General features: G+C 43.5%; 2 protein-coding genes across 5 annotated transcripts in view; both read right to left on the bottom strand.

The window, feature by feature from the left end:
- LOC134457895 (ras-specific guanine nucleotide-releasing factor RalGPS1-like) overlaps nucleotides 1–20,744 on the bottom strand; it is a 143,613-nt gene extending 122,869 nt beyond the window's left edge. For all 4 annotated transcript variants that reach the window (XM_063209902.1, XM_063209904.1, XM_063209903.1 and 1 more), the window contains exons 1-2: nucleotides 20,493–20,744; nucleotides 2,885–3,026 (exon numbers count right to left, since the gene is read on the bottom strand). In XM_063209902.1, coding sequence (XP_063065972.1) covers nucleotides 2,885–2,941 — 57 coding nt within the window. In that variant the 5' untranslated portion in view covers nucleotides 2,942–3,026; nucleotides 20,493–20,744. The remainder of the gene's footprint in view (nucleotides 1–2,884; nucleotides 3,027–20,492) is intronic.
- Nucleotides 1–27,228, bottom strand: part of setx (senataxin) — a 1,003,984-nt gene that overhangs the window by 837,304 nt on the left and 139,452 nt on the right. The gene's annotated exons all lie outside the window — the stretch shown is intronic.

Below are 27,228 nucleotides of genomic sequence, written 5' to 3'. Positions count from 1 at the left end.
GTTAAAAAATATCTATTTAACGAAAAAAATAAAAGACTTTGTTGGGTTGGGGATGGATGGAAACATGCGGTGCGGCACAGAGCCAATAAGGAGTAGGCGTCTGGGCTGTGCAGTAGAGCTCAGCTGAGCTGAAGTGATGGCCCGGGGGCCCTAGGCTACAGATTGCTGTGGGGCCCCCAAAAGGCAAATTTTGCAACAAAATTACAACTGTCAGTGTCATAATTACGAGAAATTAAGGATATCATGTCTGCCAACTGCGGAAAGGAGTATTAGCAAGATTTTAAAATCATTTTTCCATTATCACATCTGCAATTCTGCATTTGTATACTTTTGGCCAATTCAGGGCCTCCCTGTCAGGTAGGGGCCCCTAGGCTTCAGCATATCCAGCCTGTGCAGTAATCCGGCCCTGGAGCTAGCAACTGAACCACAGTGAAGTAAGTCCACCGAAAGCTAAAGGGCCTGTCGTCCACTGAAGTCTTCGCCATTCATCATCACACATAACTGCTTCAAAACAATGCTCAGGGGATTAACCGTTTCCAAATAAACAGACCGTTCAGATTAGATAAGACTATCTTTGCTTCACGCTCTGCGAGCCGCAACATCTGTGCTTTAAAAATGACTTAATTGGCCGCATTATTACATTACAGTAAAGTGCATTACAACTCAGCAGACGCATTTCATACACGGTGACTTAAAAGCAGACAAAAGCAACCATCAAAGCTGTAGATCTGTAGGGGATTGACTAGTTAGGCGCTAAGACCTCCAAATGACAAAATGACAAGTGCGGACGGCCAAAACAAAGGGAAAACTAAATCATTACACATCACACATCAGCACGCACTGGGGAGAGACAAGCTGCAAGGGAGGGTTACAGTTAAGACTTCCATTACATAATCTCTCCCTCTCTTCTTTCTCTATCTTTCTCTCTCTCTCTCTTTCTTTCTTTCTTTCTTTCTTTCTTTCTTTCTTTCTTTCTTTCTTTCTTTCTTTCTTTCTTTCTTCCCTCTTAGTTTCTCTTATTCTCTCCCCCTGCCTCTCTCAGTACAGGTACCAGTCTCTCTCTCTCTGTCTCGGTCTCTCGGTTTGTCTCTCCCTATCTCTCTGTCTCTCTCTCTACCCCCTCTCATTCTCTCTTTTCTCTTACATGTATGCCCCTCCTCCATTGCTGTTTCTTTTCTTTTCTTCTGAGTGATTGTGTCTTGAGTGTAGCATTCTCTCTCTCTCTCTCTCTCTCTCTCTCTCTCTCTCTCTCTCTCTCTCTCTCTCTTTCTCTTTCTCTCTCTCTCTCTCTCTCTCTCTCTCTCTCTCTCTCTCCACTGCTGTTCATCTTCTCTCTTCATTGGGAGTTATTGTGTGTTGAGTGTGCCGTCTCACACAGGGTTGAATGAGGCCAAGGTGATACAACACCAGAGGCTGCCCAGCTCAATTTTCAGTACGTAGCTGGCCCAGTCTAAGCAGCCTCTGGCACCAGTCTGGCACTCACTTTGATAAAAACAACAACCTGAACTGATTGGCTGCCTCACTGGTATCACGACTGACACACATGCATATGTGCGTGCATATGCACGCGCACACACACACACACACACACACACACACACACACACACACACACACACACACACACACACACACACACACACACACACACACACACACACACACACACACACACACACACACACACACACACACACACACACACACACACACACACACACACACACACGCAAAGTGTGCTTATGTTCAGCAGACAGTAGGGGTTCTATTCCCCAGAGGTGGCTGAGGTGAGGTTAGGTGAGGCTGTCTCGGCAACACTCAGACCCCCTGTCCGGCACATGACACACCGTCTAGCGCTATGATAAAACAACACCCTCTAAAATTGAAAGTGATTTCTCCCAAAAGGCAGGGCTGTCTGACTGTGCCTGGCATCCCAACGCACCATGGCAAGGCAAGGCGAGGGAAATTCTTACGCCACTGATGTTGGAGCGATTATGAATATGAGGTAACGTGTCTGTGAGAGAGTGTGTGCCATTCATTCCGGCTATGCTAGTCAGAGGCGCTAAGTAAGTTGTAAACAACTATCCGTCTTTTCTAAGAACTTCTTCTCCAGCTCTGAAAAGAAAACCAAGTTCTTGAGACCCAGTATCCTGTTGATATGCCTGATCCGTCAAGCCGTCAGGCCTCAGAAGTTAGGGCAGTATTGTGCAGCCTGGATTCATTAGTTATATTTCAATTGACCTGGTTTCACCTGTCCATTTCAACCAGATTATTGCCTTTGAATGATCATGGTTGAATGGACCCCTTTACTGTTTGAACACAGATGTGACGTAATCGGGCTGCATGCATTGTTGGACAGCACATTTGCAAACTAGGCAGGCGTTTTTTTTCCGAGATTAGAAAATGGATGGTCAACACAACTTCTTGGGCACCACAAACACGGGCATTCCTGATGATGTCTACAGTCTAGTTTGTACATTCAATTGCTTGTAACCACAAACATCTATGCTTCTGGAACAGCCTCCTCCCTCTCGGAATAGCGGAACACGTGTACTTTTAGGATCTCTATGTTTTACAACCGTACACACTTCAGGATGGCATATCTTCTCTGTGCAGGGTCTGCGCTGTCTGTTTGTGTATGTGTGTGTGTGTGTGTGTGTGTTTGAGCCAACAATGCGTGCACACTGCACAGTCAGTGGCAACGTAACTTCGACAAGGGTCAACTGGACAGGTAAAACCAGGTCATGTGTGGAATATATGTCACCGGATTATGACTAATGAATCCAGTTGTGCATCACTGTGTTAGGGTTTGCGCTAGGGAAAATATATTAGAGAATAGCAGTCCCTGGTGTGGGTGGCATGTGCTGTGGATGCTGTGTCTTACCTCCGAGGTGGCTGAGGTGATGCTGGCTCCATCCGACAGGCCGTCCCTGCGGTACATGCTGGCAGGGAGGCCAGGCCAGAGGGGGGGTAAGAGGGCAACGGCGGCCCTCAGGTGGGCCTCACATGTGTCCCATCAGCCATGCCTGGAGATGAGGAAGAGAGGAGAGAGGTGGGGGGTGAGAGAGAGAGAGAGAGAGAGGAAGAGAGACCAAGAGAGAATGAACGAGAGAGAGACAAATCAGACAGAGGGATACAAACAGAGAGAGAGAGAGAGAGAGAGAGAGAGAGAGGGAGAGAGAGAGAGAGAGAGAGAGAGAGACTGTTATTGAGCTGATGTCACCATATGCTCCACACTCAACAGTAGTCACATCCTGAGATGAAAAAAAAAAGTTAAGAACTGTTCTTTTTCCTCTTTTAAGTCAGAGGAACTAAGGATAGCTTACTTTACGTCCCACAGTAGTCATAACCAAATCAGACCACATGACATATGAGCCAACCCCATCAGACCGCAGTTGATGATACTGTGTACACTCACACATGACGCACGACACATGGTCTTGGCATAGCAGTACATTTAATAATTACACACACAAAAAAACGAGTACAGGGATTCAGTCACTGACAACAGACTTGAAGGGGGTTCCAGGGGTTTTATCTTGCGAGCGAGCAGGCCGTGCAGCTTCCCCTTAACCCTGGAAAGATGAGCTGGACATCAGGGCATACCTGCCTGACCAACAGACCGCTGGACGAGGGGAAAGAGCTCAGCGCGTCGGAAAGTATGCGACTTTTTACAATGGAAATGCGCACACGCATACCAAGGTTGCCGACATTAGTGTTTTTATGGAATGGCCACCTTCCAGGTTGGAAATATAAACCATCCAATCCTCTCTCTCTCTCTCTCTCTCTCTCTCTCTCTCTCTCTCTCTCTCTCTCTCTCTCTCTCTCTCTCTCAAACAAAATAATCATATTTCCTATGAAGGGAAATCCAGATATGAGGGGAGTCAAGGTAAGGGAAACTCTTACATACTGATTTCTGGTGTGATCCCGCATGTATTATTCCGAAATGAGGGTTTCCCCCAGGGACTTAATAGGAAACAGTCCATCATTTCTGGAAATGTGCTCATTTTACGCCTCCGCTCGATTTAAACAATTCAGTTTTGTTTTTCTCCTGTTCTTCTAGCCGATCTCAGAGCCTGGTGATATTACTTGATACCATGTATTAGCAAACTTAATGGGATGGGACCAAACACTGAATGGTGCTAGCTGGTCGGTCCCATTCGGTTCAATGATACATGCTAAGAAGTAATATCACCAGAATCAGAGAATGGCTAGAAGAACAGGAGAAAGGCAAAACTCAATTATTTACCTGGAGGGAAGGTGTAAAATGAGCACATTTCTAAAAAAAAAAAAAAAAAAAAAGGTGGACTGTTCCTTAAAGGTGGTCATCTTGACTATCACCTCCCATATATACAGTGGGTCCCCTGAAATTATGAAAAGACTGTACTGTGAATGTAATTTCTGGTGTTTCTTTACTTACAGTAATTTCGCTAAAGCTATTCATTATGCGAGAAGATGACAGCTACATGTCTCTGACATCAGGTAACTCCCCACCCACCCTGACTAACAAATGTTTCATGGGAAACACTGGAATCATAACAAAAACAGCAAACACTGACAGTCAAGCTACATTGAACATTATTTTTCAGGCTTGCACGTTTCATCAATTATCATGCCATGACGCCATTAGTGTGTGTATGTCATAATTGTGGAAACAGGAGAAATAAACTGCGAAAACCACAATGTCATATGAACATGTTGCTTTTGGAGCAGGACGTGGAATACACTGTTTTATGTCTCAACTAAAACTGAAACGTGTTGTGTGCGCAGACACGTTTGTGTGTGTGTGTGTGTGTGTGTGTGTGTGTGTGTGTGTGTGTGTGTGTGTGTGTGTGTGTGTGTGTGTGTGTGTGTGTGTGTGTGTGTGTGTGTGTTTTTGTATCTGTATAAGTGTGTATGTGTGTGTGTGTGTGTGTACTGTATGTATGTGTGTGTGTGTGTATTTGTGCACACAAGTGTGTGTGTGTGTGTCTGTAACAGTGTGCACATGTGTGTACTTGTGCATGCATGTGTGTGTGTGTGCATGCACATGTATATGTGTCTTTTCTTGTAGCAGGTGACATCACTCTGTGGACTTCAAACCGTGGTGGTGTGGAGCAGTGCCGTGCCGTGCCGTGCTGTGCTGTGCAGCTCCCATGCCAAAAGGTTGCTGTGCAGTACTGTATAGTAGCTGCCTCGGTGGCAGTATGCCGTCATGCTCACCTCCCACCTCCCACCTCCCACCTCGCACAGTAGGGATTTAAAGGCAGGCAGGCCGGCGGCTCGCTCCACATTTCTCTACTGATGATGATGATGATTGTATACAACCTGTGTGTGTATGGTGCCCAGGCAACAGCAGCAGAGCCATGTGTGTGTCACACTCACACAATCAAATAATATTACACGTGTGCTTGGCTATAACACAGCCAGCTTGTCACTGCACCATCTGGCCTGAAACTCATCAGCATGAATGCAGACTAGAGGCTTATTGCCACAGCAGCCCCCATAAGCGGAGCGAGCGGGTGCTGTTTTCAACTTTCATATTGGGTTAGTGGATGCTTTTGACCAGTGGTCTGTATTTATTATGTATTTATTTACATAGTAACTATATGTTAAGCTATTTATTGAGTGTATTTGTTGTACTGTATGTGTTTTTTATTGTAGGCCTATATGTTTTTATGCCACACATTCTGCTGTGCTGTAAATCAAATTGCCTTTTAAAGGACATTAAAGCTTTCAAGTCAAGTCAAGTCTGTGGGGGCAAGGGGGCTGTTTTCAAAGGCCCAAGGCGATGGTGGGTGGGTTGGAGGGCACTTTGGCCGAATCTGTGGTATATTTAAAAACACAATTTTGGAATTAACACCATCATACTGTATATAGAGGCCCACTACAGCCCATTGCCCCCTCCTGTACAGTGTAGCCCCTGGAGGCCCTTAGTCATGGGTGGGGTGGGTTGTCTTGTGTAGGATGATGGGGTAATTAGGCCCAACAGTGAGAGTGATGCAGAGGAGGCCCAAGCAAATGCTTTAATTATTTGATTCCAAGTATTTCATGTTTTCTTTCTCTATTTCTTGCCCTTATTCTTTTACTTTTATTTTTTGTGAAGCACATTGAACTGCATCTGTGTATGAAATGTGCGATACAAATAATATGGCCTTGCCTTGCCTTACTGCAACAGCTGTTTAGGAAAACAAAAGGTGCTGCTCTTAGAGTGATGCACAAACAAGTGGGCTAGTTAAGGCCCGCACACACTGATTCTTACACTGGGAGCAGTACCAAAGAAACAGCAGAAAAAAAACTATTCAAACAATTTCATGCTCCTCTTCAAATTTAAACAGCTTCAAGCTTTTTTAAAATTTTATGTTTAAATAATGATGTGCCAGGCCTTTAGGCCTTCCTCGTGGTATTTAATACCTGGTATGGTATTTTGGCTCTCTGAACGAAGGGCACATGCTAAGTGCTCTTGCAAACTTTTTTTTGCTTTGTTTAAGTGACAGTGTTCCATTACACAAACAAAACACCAACACATACTAGGTCTATCCCCTTCCTTCAGTCACCCTCCCCAGCATACACTACACACTGTATACAGATCAAGCTTCAATTCCAACCCCTCATTATTGCAACAGCACTCCAAAGGCCTGCTTTGGCCGGGCCCAGGACAAAATTGTCAGAAAGGTCCCCCCTCTTAATACATGCAATGTAATGAGGTCCCAGTTCTGTCCCCCTCCTTTCCCTGGGACCAGGACTTCAGACCGCTTTGCCCCCCTCCTGTCGGCCGCCCTGGCGATCCCCATAATCATGGTTTGTGTCCCGTTCTCTCAGAGGATGGTCTGGCTACTACACAGGCCAATGCTCAAGATGAAGCCTTTCATGTGGTCCTCTGATGCCCTCTTCTGTTGAAAAAGGCAAACTGGACAAGGGATATTTAGCACAGGGGTTCCCAAACTGTACCATGGCAAGGCCCCGCATATAGCAGTAGATTCCAGCCAAGGCCCCCCTTACATGGGTCGTGCCAAATTATTTATTTGTGCATCCCCTTTCACAACCATAGTCTGGGTCAGTTAGTCACTGCCCCACTATAATATATAATAATAATAACAACTTATCAATAATAGTACTTATGTTCAGAGATGCAACAGATTATTATAATGCAGTTCTTAACTAATGGAAACATTGTTGATCTTATTTTGGATTTGTTTTAGTGTACATTAGTTATTCAATGTATTGAAATGTTTATCCTATTTTGATGCTTTTCCTGCCCGCCTGCTGCGGCCCCCCTAGCACTCTCTCTGGGCCCGCACTTTTTGAAAACTACTACTGTATTAGCCTACTTACAGTATATCACGAAAGTACTCACTTTCGTGATATACTGTACCTCATTAGGTAGAGAATAACTGGACTGTAGAATATACTATAATGGTGTAATAACATGCAATAACATACTAAAAATACATGATCTAAGTGCAACACGAGTACTTGTTATTACAGTTATTCACTGTACCTAATGACGTCATTACAATGTAATAGTGACCCCTTAAAATAAAACTTGCATTTGTTGCTTGCTTTCACATTGTGTTGTAGTGAGAACACTAAAACTATATTATTTATGTGTGATGCTTATGCTGTTGAAGTCACGTGAGAGCAGCTTCTTCATTCTGTATGAGGGCAGCGTTGGCTGGGCCCGTGACAAAGTGATATGAAAGGTCTCTCAACTCAATACAATATAATGAGGACCTAATCCCCCCCCCCTCTCTTCCCATGGGCCCAGGACAACTGACCCCTTTGCCCCCACTCCCCCCCCCACTTCAGATTCCCTGTATGAGGGTCATACAGCCACTGGTGTGTGGGGAGACAGACACATCACGTGGTTCATCATCACCACACTTGACTGACCTTCACATCACTGCTTGAGATGTGTTTAAATATTTAAAATACTCTATTTAAAAGGCTGATGGGGTATGATGCATGGTTTTATCTCTTGGCCCCTTTCAGAGCTGAATGTATTAAATAACAAACATCACTAAGAAAACATTAACGGTAACAGACAGATTGTACTACAGTATATACAGGCTGACACACTTAAACGGTGGATCGAAAATATACACGCAATATGATAGTGTTTGTTGTGACACTCAATGTCAATATAATCTTCCACATTTACTGTGGTTACTATGTGATTTATTCATCCGATACACCCAGACTTCCCAGAGAATCACTGCACTTTGTGTCCATGTAAAGGGTTGACTTACTACACTATTTATTGTACAATGTTTTACTACAGTCAGGGGCGTAGTCTCAAATTTGAACCCTATGTAAGCTTACAATCGGCTCCAATGGACCCCCCCCCCCCCCCCAGCCATATATCTTCATACATCAAACAGTGTGTGAGTCCCCTATATACGATGGGGCCCTGGTGACTCAGTCCCACTTTACCCCTCTGAACAACACCCCTGGCTACGTTATCAAATGCCCTGCAGCTGACACCAAAATGCAGTAAACAATAAAAATATACACTTCTGATGTAATTTTTTTGGGTATTGATTTTGATTTTTGCGGCAGAAAAACTATACAATCATTTCAGACTGAATACTTAATCGAGCACCATTGACATATGATGTTATTAGTCATGCATCAGAAGTAAGCATCATTTTGTGTGTTGCACCCCCACAGTATATTGCAAGATCAAATTTGTAGGATGCTAACAACAAGAGTTCTGATATCAAAAAGCCGGAATAAAACACTACACTAAAACAGCCTAAACAGTAAAATCCCTTGAATCAGACAAGAGACAAATGTAAGGCTCACAAAAACTACCGTAGCCTCTTACTGCAGATGGGGCCGCCAGCGAGCCTATTCACTATTTGCTAAAAAATACTCAACTATACATCATAACAACATTGCTATGACAGTGCCGAGAGCCTTAAATAACAGATTAACCCCTTAAAACAGGGCATTATAAATTAGCTGTTACCAGAATGGCAATGACCAAGTCGTAATGTATTACTAAAGGCCCTGTGCACTGTCATAGTAGTGTAGTACTATAGTAGTTAACTTTCAATGTCTATTACAGCGTGCCACAGGAGGTACGGCGTGCATTAAGGGGCTACGACATAGCCATTACAATTTTGGTGACAGTAAGGTTATAACATAGTCCCTGCTTTAAGGAGTTAAAGGGGGGTTGCTGTGGTGTACCACATTAAGGCACCCATCCAAGTATGGGCCTGCATGCCCATGGGGGACTCAGGTTTGAGGCCAACCTGACTCATTTCCCAACACTACCCCATCTCTCTCTACAACATAACTGTCTTCCTGTCATAGTCTTGTCATCAGTAAAGCCACAAAAGCCCCTAAAAAAATAAAATAAACTACATTGAGTGCAGGAACGCTTGCAATGTCCATAACAACGAGCACACCGCACTACACTGACCAGGGACAGATGAACGCATAGGCTAGATATGACTGCAGCCTAGGGGCCCCCACCTGCCATGGGGCCCCAATTGGCCAAAAGTGAAAAATTGCGAAATTGTGACAAAATGCAATATTGACAAATTCATCTGTCATGTTGAGTACAGTTGGTAGACATGTTGTCCTTAATTCCTAGTTCACAATTATGACAGTCTTGGTAAATTGGTCATGCAATTTGCCCTCTGTGGGGGCCCACAGCGACCTGTAGCCTAGGGGCCCCAGGCCATCTTAATCCGGCCCTGACGCTGACACACTACTGATAAGGCATTTCTCATGGCTTTGGTCATGATGGAGCCTGCCCTACTTTTTTTAAACTCAGTCTGACAAGACACGAATCCCTGAGCATTAGATATTCCTGACCTCATCATGCAGTGCAGTACGGTACAGTACGAGAGGCAGTGAGCGGTTCAGCAGCGGCAGAGAGGGTCTTAACTTAACGGCCAGCCGGCTCTCGGCCACGACTGACTGACTGACAAGCCTCATCATCTCTCCTTGCCATCTGCGATCCGCATGCTGTGAACTGAATACACTGGCAGTCCTCAGATGCCCTCAGGTTTAGTATTATTACTACGCTTTGCAGGAATACGAGACAGGGTTTGGAAGCACGTCGCATCTGTAGCCATCCATTTGCCTCGGCAATGGGGGATATGGGCTTTTGAAGCAGATAAACGTACGCAACATTTGTATTCTACCCATCCATTTTGCTGCACTCAGCGGGAAAGGAAAGGCACAGACGTAAATGCTTTTTACCGCCTTAATGGTTACCTGACAAATGTTATAGGGAACGGTTATTATTACCACCCGTCTCTGGGAATGTTTGAAAATTCAGCACTTTCAAGACATGCAGCCGCCCTCCACAAGGGCCCATGGATCTGGCTGAGGCCTGGTATGGCAGATCATCTGAAGGGCAGCTTCCAACCAATACACTGATCTGATATTCAAGATAAAAGATACAACATTCAAAAAGCTTTATATGCCTTATGTGATGATATAGTATTGTCATTGATTGATGGCTTTAGTTATTATGTGTGTGAGGTCACGTGTTTGAGTAATAAATATTGTGTTGCATTTGATATGAATGATTCTGTATAAATATCCTTTTTGACCAAGGACACTCTACATATCACTGTGCGCATATCTCCTGAAGGAAGCAGAAAAAAACACTGAAACCCCTTTGCATCTGCCAGCACTTGTTATTCTGTATATTTCCTGTGCACTTCTTATCTGCTGGTGATGTTGGCTATGATTATGTCCTCGATTTTAAGTAGTTTTGGTTAAAAAGCGTCAGCCAAATGCAATGTAATGTAAATGTCATAAAAAAGAAAGCAGGTCAAAACAAGGATGAACATACCGCACATGGCCTACACAATCTGACAGAGAGCAGTCAAAGTACGCACAAACATATACAGTACAACATGGCGATGAGTCATGTAAGGAGGAAAAAAAACCACTATCTCTTCCCCACTCTGTGTGGCCCACTTCGAAGAGCACTTGTACCCTGACCAGTAGATCAAAGTAGGGCCCTAAACTGATGGAAAGTGGGCCACTGCCTAAAATAAGCCACCTCGATCCAAATCCCATAGTATTCCCCAGCTCTCCCGCTCCACGTCAACAATGGGAATCACTCCCTGGGGGTGCAGTCATACCATCTTCATGCTGTACATACAACTCCATTGTTAAGTCTGTCACTCAATTTGCATTTTTCATTTTACGAGAAACACTTTTCTGAATACTGTACTTACAACTCAATTGTTATCCTATAGTAAGACCTGGCCCCTGTTATAAATTAGCTGTTACCAGAATGACAATGATCAAGTCATTTTTCAGTGACTATTACAGCATTTCACTGGTGAAACGGCACACAATAGCCTCTTGCTGCAGATGGGGTCGCCGGCGGCCCTATTCACTATCGGCTGAAAATAGTCAACTGCACCATAACAAAATTGCTATGACAGTGCCGAGAGCCTTAAGTAATAGATTAAGACATAGCCTTTACAATTTTGGTGACACTAAGGTTATAACATAGGCTCTGCGCTAAGGGGTTAAGAGGCTACGTCTTACATTCAATTTACGTTTCTCTATTCTCCGTACTATTGATGTCACTATGTGTGTACTCAAGCAAAATGATTTCAGTTATACCCTAAGGCAAAAGACAAATAGCTATAATTAAATCAAATTAAGAGCAATCAATCATCATCTTAAGCGAAATATAACGGCATATACAGCACACATACATTACATACATTACATACAAGTGTAATACTTGGTGTAATAAGGTTATATTGATATCTATATTGATATGATGCAAACATTAGTTAAACAAAAAAAAACACAATATATATAAGTGCATTATCTTGTGTCCAGCTTCAGTCTATGTCCAGAACCTATTTCAGATAAATCATTAGCAAATCAAGGCAACATGTGCCTGTGAGAGAAGCAAATCTGTTCAGTGGAAAGTTCTAGCATATCAAGTCCATCTGCCTAATTACACAAGTACAACAGAACACACAGCAGTGTGACTAAAAACGTTTGGCGTCGGTTAACGGCCTACTCAATGCATCTCCCCACCAGGCTGGTGTGTGTCTTGCCTTTTTAGATGCCTCCTAGCATCTCTATAAGAGGGTATGTCCGTCCATCCATCTGTCGGTCTGTCTATCTGTATGTCGGCCCGTCTGAAACGCATTCTTTCAATTGTCATTCCCTCCTGTGTCCACAAGGCGGCAGTGAATAGACAGATGCATCTTTATCCGCCTGTCGGACTTGTTATTCTACCCTTTAGGTTGCCCCAGCCAGGGCATTTTTTTTAAATCATAGACCAGTCCCCACACAGTCCCCTGCTTTTCTATTATATTATTAGTAGCTCAGTCCACTTTGCTAGCCAATAGAAATTGAGGACAAGTCTGTAAGGAAAAAAACAAATAAACAAAAAACAACAGCATCGGCCCCGGAGGACTGTCAGCCCACTGGGGAAAATGCCCTGTATGCCAGATTACCAGTCCAGCCCTGGCCCTACCAAGCCATTACAGCACGCTACAGTAATGACCCTATGGGTTAGGGGTTAGAGGTTAGGGGTTAAAGGTTAGGGCTATGTTAACATCCTATACAGTAGGAGGCAGTAATTTGGTACCATGTTTTCTTGACCGCACCATGATTTCTCCTTGCAAGGTCCATCTTAAAATAGGGATGTAAATAAAATCGAAATGTATCGATGTATCGGAGGTATTGGCCGGCGATTTAATCGAATCGCATCGTATCGTGGGGCATTCTTAAGAATCGAAAAGAATCGAATCGCTGGCCCCTGTGCAATGACCTAGCTCCATAACACAATAGTAGTGGAAAAGTAATTGGGAAAAATCGAATCGAACCGAATCGCATCGTATCGTGGGGAATTCTTAAGTATCGAAAAAAAATCGAATCCCTGATTTAAGAAATCGATACCATATCGTATTGTCATGAAGGCTGTGATTTACACCCCTATCTTAAAACAACTTGTTGTAAGTGTCATGGAAGTTGCATGGTACGCACATGGCAGGGGAAAAAATAAGTGGCTCCTGCTGTACTGTCTACTACTATATGTAGGATACTTGGCTGATGTGTGTACTGTAGGATGTCATGGAAGGACACTGGCTTTCCTCCTCCTCAGTACCATATGTAGGATACTTTGCAGATGTGTGTAGGATGTCTAGGCAGGACACTGGCTTTCTTCCTCCTTGGTATAATACAATAAGCTTATGTAGGATACTTTGCCGATGTGTGTAGTACTGTAGGATGTCAAGGCAGACCACCGGCTTTCTCCCTCCTCTCTCCAGCCGCTCAGCTCAGCTCAGCTCAGCTCAGCTCACTGCACTTCACTCCTCACTCGCGTTGTCATGGTAGCGGAGCAGCTCGGCACTCGCTACTTTAGAATCTCAGACCAACTGGCAACATTTGTGAATTGCTGGGTGGCCGCCAGCATTGCTCCTGGAGACCAGACGGTCTTCATCAGTAGCCTACAACGTGATGATGTGAATGTGACAGAGAGAGGGAGGGAGGCTTTTCAATCGCTCACTCTCGCCGACCTTGGCCATTTTGATACAAAAGGCAAAACAAAAAGATGCTCAGACTGAAGATAGTGTTTGAGAGGGGAGGTCGTGATGCTTTGGGTCGTGGTCGTGATACTTCATACTGTGAATTCTGGGATGGACTTTGCACTGCAGGAAGAGAGAAAGATGGGAGCGCTGCTTCATTTCATCATTCTATAATGCTTCATTTCTAACCCAAGTCAGACTAACCCAACGTGATGATACCAGAGATGCTGAAAAGGCAGGAACCTAGAGGAGAATCTTTGACAACACCAAAGTCCGAACAGGATGATGGTGATTATGGTAGCCTATTGAGACTTTGGGGATACATTTTACAAGAAGACTAAGAGATGGGAGAGCCGTTTCATTTTGTTTCGTTTCATCAGAACGCCTCGTTGTGTTAGCTAGGGTGGCTGTGACTAGCCAGGCCATGCCCTCCTAGTGACGTAACACCTTCAGCGTTGCTACTAAGTCAGTTAAAGAGCAAAGCAAGCACTTTCTGAGCTCCCGAAAAATCGGGAACTCCTCCCACTTTGTCAGGAAGCAAACAACCATAAGCAAACGAAGGGAGGCGGATCAACAATGCCGTTTGGGAAATGTTACTTGTTATGCTCTTGGTCAGAGCAAGTCTCGAAGTGATTTGAAAGTCGATGGTAATCAGGCAAGGCTGTGACTAACCCAAAGAGTCCCTGGTAGTGTGACAGGGACAGCTGGTGAGGGGTGGGCGCCAGCCAGCACTCGGTGGCCACTATCACATCACTCCTTCTCTACAGTAAAATGCATTTTAATTTGAGCTATTAATTAAAGCAATAACATGCCGCCAGCAAGCACAAAGTAAATGTCTTAATTACTGCTCTGGAAAAATAAACACGTCATAAGTTTGGAAAACGTTTTTTTTTATGTCCGGGAGTGATTTCACTGGAGCACCACCAACAAAGTGGAATTATGCGTCAATGGGATATGACACCATTGACCCAGTCCACAGTAAACACCCACACCCACACCCACACCCACACACACACACACACACTGTGTATACACATGCATACACAAAAACACACACTTACATACTTGTTACACACCAAAACACACACATACACACATGCATTGCACGCACGCACATACACACAAGCACGCACACGCACACACTACACCAACAACATTCAAGCACAAACACACAGTGTAAACCTGCTGTGCAGACGTTGTCGTCTGCATGCATGTGGGTCACAATCCACAATCTAAGGTTTCATGATGCCTGATGCCTTGTGGCTGGCTGCTGGCTGCTGATGGCTGTTTATTTTCTTAAGCCACGTGGCCTTTTGGGAGCCTTCATTTGAGCCGGCTCACCTTTGGAGCTGATCGGCGCATGGGCTATAAATACCCGTCTCCAGCCGAGAGAGAACCTAAACACATCAGCAGCGCTGGACTGGGTGGAGAAATAGGGCCCGGGCACTTATGGCCTAAAAGGGGCCCCTCATGATTAAATGGCGCAAAATTGACTTACCGGTGGCTTCCACACCCTCGTGAGCCCCCTTTTTTTAAAAATAGGGGCCCATCTGGAAATGCCAGAAGGCCAATCCAGCCCTGCTCACATCATGACGCTGCAGTAAGGACACCACACACCATACCACTGAGCCAGCTTCCACAGAGGCAACAGCAACATGAGTTGCCTTGCCCTCAAGTTCAAGTGCGAGTGTTTCATTTAGCCAAGAGTAATTTAGGCAACACTTCAGAATAGGATTTATATGTTATCCACTAATACATTCTTAACTGTGTGTGTATGACTTATAACACATGTATTAGGGCTGCACAATTAATCGAAAATAATCGTTATCGTGATAAAATCTTGAAATCGAAGTCGTGATTTCAATCGTGATTTAATCGTGGTAATAGTGACCTACCTTTGAGAGCGTCCTTGAAGCCAGAACATACTGACAGGCTGGTGTTTCTGGCCAGAAATATGGCAAAAAATCAATAATCGTGATTAATAATCGTGATTACAATTTTGACCAAAATAATCGTGATTATGATTTTTTCCATAATCGTGCAGCCCTAACATGTATTATAAAATATTTGTTAGGGGTGTGTATTCACAAATTCATTACCGATAAGGCCCTTGTCTTTGATATAATCACAATAAGGACCCATTAGACTCTTGATCATCACTTATCAAGACAGTAATACGGCATGTGCTAGTGGCTGAAATGTGAACCCTGCTCTAAAGTGTTACTGAAGTTTACATGGGGTGAAATGAAGACTGTGCCGGGGGTGCTACATGCTGCCAATAATTAAAATAGATAGCCTACATTTTATTAATTAATATTAATATATGAAAATACATGTTAAGACAAGAGTAAGTTACATCTTGGTGCCGTGTGGGCACAGACATGTTATAGACTAGGGGAAGCAGACCCAAAGCAAACCAATTGTTTATCTCTTTCTATTTAAACACACAGAGCTTGTTCTGTTTCAGCACGCTCAGCTCAGGGTAATGCAAGATGGATGGATGCAATGATACATTCAGTCAGAGAAATAGCACATGTGCGTGACGGGACTAAAAAAACACACAAAGAATAAATAAAATGAAATGAGTTCATACAATTTAATTAATTATAAATCAAATAAATATGCATAACACCTACAGCACAAGAAACTAACTTTGCCACCTGCCACTACACCTCCACTGTCTGTTGCAAAATACTCCAACTAGTAAATTCAAAAATCAAAATCTCACATAATCCGCCCTGAGCTTCTCACATTCCTACAACCAAAGGAGAAAAAAAGAAGTGTTTTCCCTACGTAATCAATTATCCGTGCAGAGAAAGCCGGGAAGCTAAGAAAAACAGGATTAGTGTTGATCGCATCTAAAAGAGGACCACGGCGTACCAGAAGTTAAGAGCCAAATTTACCCTCTCCGTGCCAGAGGATAATCCCCGCTGGAGGGAGCAGCTAATGTTAACGGCATGGCGAAGGATTTCACCTACAGAAGTGGCACGAGGGCACCTAAGCTGATCAACAAAAAAAATGTTCCTGTGACTTGAGTACCTATAGCACCTACGGTATATATCCATACAGAACAGTAGGCCAGGGCAGGTGACAGCTTTGGCCAGGCCTGGGGCATTTAAAAACCCCTTTGTCGGCTTCCCTGCAGTAGGCCATATCAATCCTTTGCTCAATGCTGACCGAACTAAAATAGGACAATTATAGGCCAGAACCTTTGCATTTATTCTCTGAGATTTATTTATCATTCCACTGCATACGTTAACATTCAGATTTATATGGTCCTCAGCAAGCCCACACAGTCAGCTACATTGTGCAGTCCTAACTCAAACACTGAGAGAGTCCAATTTAGCAACGAATTGTATTGGACCACCTCTCTAAGGGTTGAATTAACACTGCAGTTGCTGTGTGACGTGATGTGTGCTTCACCTGATCAGGGGGGTAGCATGAGGTAAAAGAAAAACTTCCCCGCTGCAGATAGAGATCTCTCAACGACAAAAAGTTACACTGCTTAAGGCTTGATTTACACACACGCACACACAGAGGCAAGCATGCATACACACACAGGCGCACACACACACAGGCGCACGCACGCACACATACACACACACACACACACACACACACACACACACACACACACACACACACACACACACACACACACACACACACACACACACACAGAGTCAGCGCTGTTAAAGCTGGCACATGATTAGTTTTGAGAGGTAACAACAGCCGAGAGAAGAGAGAGAGGGAGAGAGAGGTGTATACCCATTCCCCCCTAGGGAAGCTGCACTGACAGATGATCTATCATAAGAGCCTAGTATCAGGTCCTCTGAGGTCTGCAAGCCAAGCCAAGTGAAACAAAGGCTTTTAAAAGAGTTATTTTGGTGTGTTTTTTTAAGAAAACAAATTTATCTCTCAACACATTCTTCAACATCTTTTTTCTCTGTGTGGTTAACAAAGAGGGAGTTTTATGAGTTGCGTTCAAGATGCTTGTCAAACTGCTTAAGTGAAACTGCCGCAAATTCTGCAGCCTTGGTGTTCAGCTGAACGTCACTTCATCACTACATTAGTGTGGCCAGAAGGGCCTTGTATCCCTTTTTTTCTTAGAGACTGACTGTCCCTCCTTGTGTGCGTGTGCGCGTGTGTGTGTATGTGTGTGTGCGTGTGTGTGAGACAGAGAGAGAGAGAGAGAGAGAGAGAGAGAGAGAGAGAGAGAGAGAGAGAGACAGAGACCGAGACAGAGACAGAGACAGAGACAGAGAAAGAGAGAGAGAGACAGAGAGAGAGCTCAGGTAAATGTTTGCGGTAATGGTGTAGGTAAAGAACTCGCGAACCCACTTTGTCCCCATTTTGTTTTGCGGCCATTAAACATGACTTGTTGAAATGCCATACACATTAGCCTATTTATTTGTAGTGTCACTGAATGTAAAACTTTGGCCCCGGCTCTTCAGGAAACTACCCCCTCCTCTCTCCCCGTGTCAGAGACTTGGCCACCGCCCTGTCACTACAAAGTATGTGGGTGTGTCTCAATCATCAGCATATCTGGACTCTCAATCACCTGCTGTGTCAGCGCCAGAGTGTCAGTGACACAGTTGTCGTGGCGGTATATGAAAGCCAGGTTCACAAACCCTCAAGTCCCGCTCTCAGCATTAGCCACTGCAGCGAAAGAATTTAGAGTAGGGTAAGCCAGGCAAGCCTCTCGGTTTCAGGTGTGTGCAGTGCATTGCAATGTGCATGCATGCAAAGCATTTGTAGCTCTGTCGGAAGTGACCAAACTCGTAGTAACCCAAAACAGTTCCGGTTACTTATAGTATCTGTCGTCAGGAATGCGTGAGGAAATCTGCCCTCGGGGTGAATGAGAGCAAGACTGGGATTCCACAGCACTCTGTGTTTTGAGTTTGTTCCTTGCCACATTTTATAAATGCCAATACAATGTAATGACTGATTAAGTACCGTATGCATTACATTATTTCTCCTAATAGGCAAAAAATTAATGCTGTATTCTTCAGCATGATGAGAGAATGTTACATCTGAAAAACAATGACACTTAGTAGGTACTGTATAATTACCAAAGGCTATACATGGAAATAGATCTTTCCCCTTGGATTTAAGGAAATAGATGTGGTATTACTTCTTGACTGGAGTCAGCTTGTGTGTACTGTGTGATATTTCAAAACTGACTGCTAACATAACCGTGTGTCGCTGTGACTCATCACCAAGATAACAAACTATGATTCACAACATCAACAGTTCGGTTTCATTTGGCAAATTCTTCTTGTGCAAAACCAAACCCACTTCCAGTTTCAAAGTTTGAACACTTTGTATGCCACCACACAGACAGAACGAGGTCACAGCATCCACTCAATACCCAATTAGCTGTTCCTGACCCAGGTGAAGCATTGTCATAAATTATCCTCACACAGTCAACGAAAAGCAAAAGAAAATGCATGGCATGCACTGCTGAGTAGCACAGAGACACAAGAGAAAATGCATGCACCAGATTAGAAAGACAACAGAACATGCATTGCCATGTTGAGTTCTGGGTGATAATTCTCTGGGTGATAATTCTCCGCGCTCTGCTAGATGTACAGATATGCATCTATGTATCTGCCCACGCTGTGCTGGCTGCCACTGCCTCATCCTGAGCGCAGAAGACAATATCTCGCCAAGCAAGCATGCTACTGACAAAAGATGCTGAGGATTATGTGAGTGGTTAAAGGCTCTTGCTTCAGATGCCGCAGGAGTCTCTCACAACCCACTGTCCATGTGGCATGTGAAACAGAGAGATGTTGACTGAGAATATCATTATGATGCTGCCTGTCAGTCACCATGTCATCCTACATGACATGCCATTCATTGCACTTAGCTGACGCTTGTTTTATCCAAAGCGACTTACAGATATTACAGGGTATTGGTTACAGTCCCTGGAGCAGTGTGGGGATAGGTGCCTTGTTCAAGGGTAATTCAGCATTGAAGGGAGGAAGGGATTGCTAAGGGTGGGGATTGAACCTGCAACCTATCTACATTCCACCTACCTAACATGATGGCTGCCCCACACTACATTGTTATTGGTGTGTTATACATTGTGTGCCCATACAAGTATGACACATCCCACAGATGTAAAGTAGGCTATATTGATAGGCCTATTGGTTACTGTGTCTGTCATATCTATAGCCTACCCACACACAGGGAGATACACACACCTGGCCAAAACAAATAATCAATCAGGGTGTGTTCACAGTTCTCGGGCAAGTGTGTGCGGCTGATACCGAGGCCATATAAGCTACTTCCGGAAGTCACACTGAAAAGTTCATCACAGCGCACGGCAGTGTCATGTGTATACAATCTTATGTGGGCCGTGACTGGGTTTTTGTATCCCAGTATCGGGCAGAAGGGCGAGGCAGAGACCAATTTAGAGCCAAAGACAGCAGGTTTGGTTATAAGAAAATACCCTAATTATCACAAGAGGATGGACCGATATCCGATGAAGGTGCTGACACCAGCTCCGTGTAATAATCCAAAACGTGCAATTGCGCACGTTACTGAATAGATGCCTCTGAAATGGCAGCGTTGTTGTTCTATTTTATGTAGCCATATGGAGAGCAAAATGCAATAGCGACCATCACAACCTTTCACGTCGCATTGCCGATGTTGCAGCTCCCTTGCTTTCTTCCAGCAGGACTAAGCTTTACGATGTAACATAGGCAACGCGGTGGCCAAATCCAGGCTACACTTTGACGCAGAGGTATGGACGTGATAGTAGCCTATATGTATGTAGGGTAGGCTGTTTCATTTCGCCTGTACACCTTCTGCGATGCATTGTAACACTTTCGGGTTTACCCTGTGTCAAGCCCTTCACAAGTGACGCAAGCAAGCACTTGAGACAGGCATGTTGTTCAGTCAAGTATACCAACTACCCCCGTCATAAACAGCAAAAATAGGATCATCCAGCATGAAAACAGGTTAGATTTTGCTTACCATGACAAACGCGATGGTAACCCAGCCTTCCACGAGGCGTGACCAACGATTTTGACTACTCCAGGAATAAGAAATCGGTCACATTTACCTCAGAGCCTATTTCATTTTGAAAGAGGGGCATACTGCGTAATGTGCCCCTTGGTGTCCAGATATATAGGCTATTAACGCTACTAGCACGGACAAAATACGATTCGGTATAGCACAAATCTTACATGCAAAAAAAACGCACAGGAAGTGTGTCAGGTATGCTCTTTGAATTTGACAGAGAGTTACATTGCCTAATCATTTGCTTAGCTCCACAGCCTCCTAGACTCCGCCTTCAGAATGGAGAAGCCAATGAGCGCGCGGGCCCAGGCGAATTTGCACTTCATACGCAGGTAGCCTACCTCACAGTCTACAGTAAAATATACTGTATATGACAGGAGAATTAATTTCCCCCCACCAAGAGTGAACATCAACAACATGTCAAATGAGACTACCAAACCTATGTGGAACAATTGGTTCCACAGCAAGAATTGGAAGTCATATAATTATTTCACCTGTTCAGTAAGACAAGCTCCATTCATCACAATGTTGTAACACAGATATAACACAGTTCATGAGGCCTGGGGAGAAATAACCCTCAATTTTTGCCATGACAGCACCACAAAGACATCTACCTGATTGTGATTGTACTAAGCAAACAGAGCAAACAGTTCCTGAGATGGGTGAGGCCGCTGCTAAGGTTTTGGAGGCCCTAAGCATAGCCAGTCAGGAGGAGGCTCCCCTCATAATTAAATAATAATAATAATAATAATTCCAGTATTTATAATTCCGGTGTGCCTGAAAAATGACAGGCCTTTTGATAACTGATAAATATATGTTTTATAATGCAATGCAATTTTTATCTTATTTTTCATTTTTCGGTCAATCTCAATTTAGGAGGGCCCAATTTTGGGGCCAAAGTGGTTGAGGCCCTAAGCACTCTGCGCACTCTGATTATGCCTAGCGGCGGCCCTGGTCCTTTAACCCCCTGATCTGTGATCTGAAGTCCCACTCCCGAGGGCTGAGGCCACTGCTGCCCACAGCCATGCAGAGAGGGAGGGGAGGAGAACAGCTCCAACAGTGTCTTCAGCTGACCGTACCTCCCACTACAGAGCCCTTAGGGCAGGGATGTCAAACTCAGGCCTGGGGGCCAAATCTGGCCCTTGCCGTACGGAGCCATTTTATTTGGCCCGCGAGACAATTTCAAATGTGTATTGCAGTTGGCCCACATACACCATTAATGTATAGTGTAACAAGACTTGAACATGAAATTCGGTGTGTGTCACAGGATGTGCAGAGACATTTGAACTACCATATATGATGGGAAAGAGTGTGTGGGAAATTTAACATTGAGTGGGAAGTATATGTGCGCATAATTTTAGTCCAATTTCTAAAATAGCCTAAAATGTTGAGTTCGGCCCACGACTTCGTCCCAGATTTAGATTTTGGCCCTCTGTGAATTTGAGTTTGACACCCCTGCCTTAGGGTATTACTGTGGACATGTTAGCATACCACACATATACAAACACACACACACAGACAACACACACACACACACACACACACACACACACACACACACACACACACACACACACACACACACACACACACACACACACACACACACACACACCTATTGAGCTTACAACAGAAAATGAAAGGTAATAATATAACTTTAACTTAGTTTTTGAGAAACTGTGGTGGTGAAGAAACGAATGTACACGCTACAAAACTACAAAAAAGCGGGCTTGCCTTTTGGGGCAGAGATGAGCAGTTTTATTTTTGATATCTCTATCCCCAAATTAAAAACAAACTACTATTGAGAAAACAAAGCTATAAGAAATGTTGGAAAAATCCATCCACCCAGTCAGAAGTTATGAGCCAAACAATTTAGCCATCTTGGATTCATCCATCTTGAAAGTGTTGTAGCTCCGTGTTTTGGAGATATACTAAATGACATACATGGTATTTTAAGTTGGCTAAGGAAAACTGCATATGCTATAATTTTGAAAATCAACATGGGTCCGAGTGGGATTCGAACTCACAACCTCCGTATCTGTAATCCAGCACCTTTGACATTGATACTAAATGACATTCATGGTATTTTAAGTTGGCTAAGGAACACCGCATATGATATAATTTTGAAAATCAACATGGGTCCGAGTGGGATTCGAACTCACAACCTCCATATCTGTAATCCAGCACCTTTGCCATTGATACTAAATGACATACATGGTATTTTAAGTTGGCTAAGGAACACTGCATATGATATAATTTTGAAAATCAACACGGGTCCAAGTGGGATTCAAACTTCCAACCTCCATATCTCTAATCCAGCACCTTCACCATTGAGCCAAGCAGCTGGCTGTCATATACATTCCAGCAAGACAATATCACATTGCATTGAAGAGCTGAACAATAGACTTCTAGAACTGTAGTTGCAGGTGCTCGTTAAGAATAGAATGTTGAGAGAAAGTGAGATGGAACCCTATATTGGCTGCACCTGTTCTGATTGACTGTATGGCAGTTAGGTGCTGTTTCCACGTAGCAGGATATTTTTTTAGCAGGGTATTTTTTTCTCCTGCTACATGGAAACGCAACATGTGGATAAAAAAATCCTCCATTGTAACAAATGCGTTTCAGACCCCTAAACAGGATATTTTTTTCTCCTGCTATTTTTTTCTTCTGCACCTGGATTTTTAAATATCTGCTACGTGGAAACGGAAGGCCAAAACCAATGCAAAACCAATACAAGCAGGAGAAAAAAATATCCACATATAAAAATATCCAGCTACGTGGAAACGGCACCTAAGTATGGTGCTCTAAGGCAGAGGGCAGAATCCAAAACAGTTTCTAGGTCTTTAGCTTGCTGTTGTTAAAAAACTAAAAAGAATTGGCACATGTCCTGTGCAGATTGAAGTCATGAATGTGATCTTTCTAACAGTCTAGAATGAAGTTTATAGGTTAAATGGTTCAGTCACAAATGGACCTCTTGTGGAACATGTGCTGACCTCTTCAAAAAGGCACTTCAAGAGCCAATGGGAAAAGCCATTGGGCCAGCCCTGCCGTTTTTACACACCTGCCATTTAAAAAGTAATGGGAGTTGGGACATGAAACTTTTACGGTTTGGAAACATCTCATAGAGCTCAACGCGTCAACTAAACTTCTAGGTGAAAGTGTTGATGTTTTATGAACGAAAAAGCCTCCTACACTCTGATCTGTAGAGTGGCGGAACACTGTCTCCTGAAGGTTCTGCCATTGTTTTCAATGGGGACCCAAACTTGCACAAAATCGCCAAAAACGGAAAAAAGACAAGAGACACGGACATGCTATATCAGAACAGATTATCTCCAGAGGTGGAAGAAGTACTGAAGTTGTGTACTTAAGTAAAAGTAGAAGTACCCTGCGAAAAAATTACTCAAGTGAAAGTAAAAGTTGTTTACCAAAAACGTACTTAAGTAAAAGTCCTAAGTACTAACTTTTAAATGTACTTTTCAGTACAAAAGTACAAGTAGGCCTACTCACGCAATGGCTGTCTTTCTCCATGTCTACCTACTTGATCCAATAGGAAAAAGTGTCTGCAACGGTTTTCGGTTCTATTTGAACATGACTATGGAGTCCTGTTAATGTTTTTAAAAGTATATTTTCTGTCTGGGTGTCAATTTGGAAGAGGGGCTTGGTCCTGCCTCCCTGCCCGCAGCTGAGGCTACTGAAATATCCACGAAACACAACAGGAAAACCTAGGATAAATGTAACTAGTAACAAAGTCTTCTCCTAGAAATGTAAGGAGTAGAAAGTACAAGTAATTGTCAAAAAATGTAATTGAGTAAAAGTAAAAGTCTGCATTTTTATTTTTACTCAAGTAAGTACAAATTCCAGAAAAAACTACTTAAGTACAGTAACGAAGTAAAAATACTTAGTTACGTTCCACCTCTGATTATCTCCAAGCCGAGCTGGTCGTTTTGGTGTTTGAACAGTGTCTCTATCTCGAATCCATTTTCTATTTTTACTGCCCTGCACAAGAGAATCAAGCAAGCAAGCAAGCAAGCAAGCATAAACTTTACTTAGATATTACTAGAATCGGGCCTTGCTCTGCAAGCCCGCTTAATAAACGTACTTGGAGATTACTAGAATTGGGCCTTGCTCTGCAAGCCCGCTTAATTACTGAGTCAATCTCCCTTCTGCAGAAAATCAAATCAGTAGTCGTCACAGGTGTGTGTTTAGGGTCATTGTCATGTTGTAAAAGAACACAATGGCCCATAATGAGGATATGGAGTGATGGTGACACCCTTGCTATTTGTAAAGATATCTACTGTATGTATCCATGATTCTATCGATGAAATACAGCTCTCCATCACTAGCAGTACTCCTGGCTGTAACTCAATATACGGGCAGTGCCCCTACCATGTTGCATTGCAGCAGGTGTAACTGAGGTGTTTCCTGCGCAGTGTGCCACTCAGGGCTTGAACCCGCCACCTAATAGTCAACGCCCCACTCCGGGTATGGGAGGCACAGCACCATGCCACTCTCTGCCAGTTGGCCTCTGTTACATAGGCACAGTGTATTTTCAATGTTGGGCACATCACTTAATAGTTTAGAGTCCCAGTATCCTCCATTTTTGTCAGAATTAGCCCTGTCAAACTCAAGTCTGTTTTGTGGCTTTTGGAGAGCTTTCATTGATGGATGAACCCACAGACACCATTGCTCCTCAATGTGGCATAGGCATTGTGTCATGGGGAATAATCACCCCGGTTTGGATTTCTACATCCCTTGATAACTACAGTAAACTTGTATAGCAACGTTATTCTCATCAAAAGACGCTCCTGCCGAGGTGTTTAAGTCTGTGGACCACCAGGACGTATTTGTGAGAGGGTTGATCTGTCCTAAAGTTCTGGACCACAGTATGTAGACAGGCTTCAGTGTGACTGATGAGTAAAGCCACGATGGTCTTCTAATAGCATCGACCATTCTGCTGCAAAACAAATGTTTTTTCTTTGCCAGGTCTTCTGTCCTTTTGCTTCCATGTGTTGCAATTGCTGACAGCAGGAAATGGAGAGGGGGGCTGCTCTACCTAACACCGTTTTATAGCCAATTGTCTGATGGAATGGAAACCTGTGTAATGCCTGTTCAATTACTAAAATGAACCTATTCTCTGAGACTTCCATTAGGGTGTACTAAGTTTTGCACCACCCTAAATTGCCCAAAACTGGAGAATACAGGGGTTAGACAACAAGGGCGTAGGTTTGGCTTGAGCTTTGGTAGGGACAACTTCAAAAAAAAATAATTAAAAAAATAGATTGATTCTTTATCTAGATTAATCTGACTGGTATTATGAAATTAATCTAGCCTCATTCAGGCCTATGCACCCTACCCAAATAATGACTAAGGCCTATAAGTAAGGAAGGAAGACTGTTTCTTAAACCAGGTGGCACATTAGACCAGGGCTCATATCCTTTTCCCAAAATGAACAGTGCTATAGCCTACAGTAAGTGGTACATGTTAAACACAGATAATTCTATTAAACATTTATTTAAACAAAATTGCTTCAACGACTAAGCATTTCTAATGGGCCTGGACAACATAGCAATGTAGAGAGAGAGAGAGAGAGAGAGAGAGAGAGAGAGAGAGAGAGAGAGAGAGAGAGAGAGAGAGAGAGAGAGAGAGAGAGAGAATCTGTCACTGACTTTAAAAGGGCAGCGGTTCCTTTAAAGACGTAGGCTAGGCTACTCTTGGGCTCCTTTCTGTAAAAGCAGTCAAGCTCCATCAAGACAGAGCCCCTTTGTCCTGGGAGAATAAACAACCCTTTTTGCCTGAAAATATCTAAAACCTGACTTTTATTCTTAGAATGTCAGAGGAATTACAACTTGAAATTAATTCATTTTGCCAAACTTTATACAACACGCGGCACGCGGCAACCGACATGAGCAAGCATAAATCGCATTTAGACTGTAGTTATGGAGTAGTTTGACAGTCGTAATGTTTTGCAATTAGCCTATGGCATGCATTGTGTGAGGTGTGTGGATCGCCACCAGGCTACAGCAACTAATTCAAACGGGCGCTTCTCCAGCATCTTCCCATGACTTTCTCATTCATTCATTCCCATGTTTATTTATTGGTGGCTACAACGAGACCCTTAACACTTGCACTCGAAAAAGACAGGGTAGGAAGATAACACTTATCTTACCTAGGCGGTAGGCTTACTGTTGAGGAAGCATAACTTCTTATGCCAGTTGTCCTTTTCTTTTTTGGTATCTCTGAGGCTCATAATAAATGTCAAATTCAGAAGGAAACACTTATGCCCTTTGAGTTTAATTCCATTACGAGACAGATGCGTTCACTTTTCAGCACCATCAGCATGGACCACTGCAGCTTCCGCATGGCCGCCTGTTGCAGCCAATAGCGGCATGGGTCATCATAGCTCACTAACTAGCTAATTTAAAATGTTTTTAAAATGAATGCTACCACTGCATAGTATATCGAAATATTAAACTAATCAATGTAGATTTTCGTTCAGTTATTTCGGGGTTTTTTTTCAATTAATATGGCAAAAATTGGTCGGGACTATTTTATATCCCTTGAATATTGGTCGTGAGATGTCACGACCGTCCCTACCCAAATCTACACCCATGTTAGACAAAATGACTGAGAAACCTGTCATTTTAGTGTGGACGGTTTCATGGTTCAAGTCAAGTGGACCAGCCTGTTGGCC

This window comes from Engraulis encrasicolus, chromosome 11, assembly GCF_034702125.1.
Source record: "Engraulis encrasicolus isolate BLACKSEA-1 chromosome 11, IST_EnEncr_1.0, whole genome shotgun sequence".
Taxonomy (NCBI): domain Eukaryota; kingdom Metazoa; phylum Chordata; class Actinopteri; order Clupeiformes; family Engraulidae; genus Engraulis; species Engraulis encrasicolus.
Note: the sequence above shows the minus strand (reverse complement) of the source record. Positions and strands in the feature narration are given on the sequence as shown.